The sequence below is a fragment of the Bactrocera latifrons genome, unplaced genomic scaffold, assembly GCF_001853355.1.
Source record: "Bactrocera latifrons isolate USDA-ARS-PBARC rearing strain unplaced genomic scaffold, ASM185335v1 scaffold_1055, whole genome shotgun sequence".
In the NCBI taxonomy this organism is placed as follows: Eukaryota; Metazoa; Arthropoda; class Insecta; order Diptera; family Tephritidae; genus Bactrocera; species Bactrocera latifrons.
In genome coordinates, this window is record NW_017534470.1 from 45,341 (window position 1) to 48,547 (window position 3,207).

At 35.3% G+C, this 3,207-nt stretch overlaps 1 protein-coding gene across 1 annotated transcript in view; it reads left to right on the forward strand.

Annotated features, from left to right (window-relative positions):
* LOC108969726 (cullin-associated NEDD8-dissociated protein 1-like) overlaps positions 1-2,354 on the forward strand; it is a gene marked incomplete at its 3' end in the record, with an annotated part of 46,319 nt that extends 43,965 nt beyond the window's left edge. Inside the window, 2 exon segments of the mRNA XM_018934617.1 lie at positions 1,848-2,137; positions 2,192-2,354. Coding sequence (XP_018790162.1) covers positions 1,848-2,137; positions 2,192-2,354 — 453 coding nt within the window.
* Between the last annotated feature and the right edge of the window lie 853 nt (positions 2,355-3,207).

Here is a 3,207-nt window from a genome sequence, read left to right on the forward strand (position 1 = left end):
CGTTTTTAAAGAGGGCGTGAGGACATAAATGACGATCAACATGTCGGCCAATCAAAATCCGTGACCACCGGAAATTCCATCGAAGCTGTGCGTGAATTCATCAAAAATCAGCCGAAATCATCATTGAATTTCATGGAAATCGAATTGAACATCTATTGAACATCGATTTATCGCATTTTGACCGAACATTTGGGGTTATGAAAGGTGCGTGCACGGTGTGTTCCGCACAAATAGACTGACAAAAAATCACATTTTAACCATTAACCACCCCCCGTATTCACCTGAGATAAAAAATAAATATTTTTGGAGCCTAATACGATATTGAAAAAAACAAAACTGAAGAAAAAGAGCAACTCGAAGAAGACAAAACGAGATTACTATAAATTTATCAGAGCACGCTCTAAAAGATTATTTCAAGTTATCTGGAGAAATGAACGGATGAAAGTTATCTGGTAGTATATGTAAAAGTATTGACAAAATAAATGAAAATTTTTAATTTTTAAATTCTGTTATTAATACATAGCGCGAATTTTGGGTAGCCGCAGGCTTATTTTTACCGTTTTTGCGGTAAGTTCTCTGTGTTTTTTGATTTGGAAAAGGGACAAATTAAAATTTTCTGGGAAAATGGTCTTTTTAACAAAGCAATCAGYCGGCTAATCAAAAGGTCAGAGAAAGTCGTAAGAAATTTTCTGAGATTAGGAGATAAATATGGCATATCCAATAAAAAATCAAGGAGAAATACCAAGATAACTCGCCGGCAAGTTAATATAATTAAAGAAGAAACTACTAAAAATCGGTTGAGTGCTTCTAAAATAGTAGCAAAATTAAATCTGCCAATTGGAAAAAGAAGACTTTAGAAGATTTTAGCTGCAGACAGATACATAAAGTGGAAAAAGCAAGTAAAAAAAAACCACAACTTACCCATGTCCATAAAGTAGCCAGACTTAAATTTGCGAAGGAGCATATGAGTTGGACCGATTGCTGGCACGATGTTGTTTTTTCTGATGAAAAAAAGTTGAATTTAGATGGACCTGATGGGTTCAGTTATTACTGGCATGATCTGCGCGAAAATAATCCTCCCAGAATGAGCCGTAATTTCGGAGGTGGATCTGTGATGGTATGGGGTGGGTTCTCCCACCATTGAAAGCTCAAACTATGTTTTATTGCGACGAAAATGGATTCGGAAAAATATATTGAGATGTTGGATGATATGCTTAAACCCGCTTTGAAAATGTTTGGGGCATAATTGCAAGGGCTGTGTATGCGAATGTTCGTCAGTACTGCAGGCGAGGTAGGATCTAGATAGAGGTATACTGCAAAAGTTAATTGACTCCATCCCAGCCAGAATTTTCCAAGTAATTAATAAGAATGGGAGTGCAAAATTTGCTAAACCTTTGCGAAAACCTCTTAATTATCTAATTTTTTGTAATGCGGCTATGTAARGTTGGCGTATATTTACGTTGTATTTTCAATATTTTAACTTTTTRTTTCAGTAATGCATTTGAAATGTAAAATTATTTTCTCTTCTCTTTCCTAATAAAGAAGTATTTTGAATATTCTAAATTCAGTTACTTTTGACAATAACTCTTATGTTAAACCACCAAAAAGCATRCGCGGCTAACCAAAGTTCGCGCACTGTAGACTACGTAACACAAAAAATATATTTTATAATAATCATGTTAAAAGTTGTTTGGTCTAAGGTATTCGACATATATAATAGCTAAATAATAGCTAATATTCTAAAATTTGCCTCAGCCATTACATACACATATACATATATTTAAACAAGTATTTTTAGGTTTTCAACTATCAATATTTAAAATGTATAAAATTATTTAACTGATTAGGAAGACGTTTCCGTAAAACTTGAAGCACTGGATATACTCACCGACTTGCTTTCGCGATTTGGATTGTTTTTAATCCCTTTTCACAATCAGATTTTAAAAGCTTTGATTCCTSAACTAGAATCACCTCGACAGGCCGTAAGAAAACGTTCAATTATCGCACTTTCACATCTTCTTGCATTGGCAGATGATAGCATCTATGATGACGTCATAGTTCGTCTTTTGAAAGGTTTRGAAAACAACTCAAACTCTGGTGCCGTACGAACATACATCCAATGTTTAGCATCGATTTGGTAGTATATAATATATTTATTGAAATACATGTAAAATAATATTTTATRATATAGTCGACAATCTGGTCCTCGTTTATGCAGCCATGTGAACACAGCCATAAAACATTTAGAAAGATACAGTCAGTGTGATGACGATGAAGTTCACGAATTTTGCCTCCAGGCGTTTGAAGCTTTTGTTTACAGGTGCCAAGACGCCGTAGCTCCCCACGTGTCTATGGTATGTATCTTTAAACAGTTTTATTGCTTATTTCATATATGTCTGTACATTTTTTTGTAGTTGTTATCTATATTTAGGGTTAAAATGGATATGCACGGATGGACGACGTTCTCTAGATTAAAATCTTAACTGGTCAATTGAAAAGTCTCCGACATACCACAGTAAAAGAGATGTTTTTTTGCGAAATTCAACTTTTTTCCTGTTCAAGTTTTTGATATCATTTTGGTAGTACTATTTGTCGTTAGTTTCAAAATAGACCTCCGTTTTGGCGATAATCTCTTCATCCGACGAAACTTCTTCTCTCCGARCATTCTTCTGAGGATGTGGAAGTAATTCGAGGCTCAATTCAGGGTTTTGTCACCACCGATTTTACTGACTGGTGACCCGGTGARCATTCCTTTTCCTCAAATGATCGTTTATTTTTCAATGCGCATCCCAAAATACAGACGCCATAACCAGTCAGCCAAATTTTTCACTCTTTGGAGCGGGTTCTTAGTGTGCAGTACACTCGGATAACTGTAGTTTGGACTTCAGTGAAATGATGATGCATCCATTGTCACATATCGACGCGAAAATTCGGGTACCATATTATCAACTCCATCCACTTTGCACAGAGCTTTCTCATATTGAAATATTCATAAATGATATTATGTATTCGTTCAGTTGATATACGAGGTGTGTTCAAAAAGTATCGCGAATTTTTAATTTTCGCGGGATACGTATATTCGAGTTTCGAATTYTTTGTGGCGTTATGTTGGTATTCATGTCTCTCACTTATGCCGACAAGCTCGGCCATTTTGAATATTCATTTAATTGTTGACAGCTGCTTTGCTTGCACGTGTTTTGGATCGTG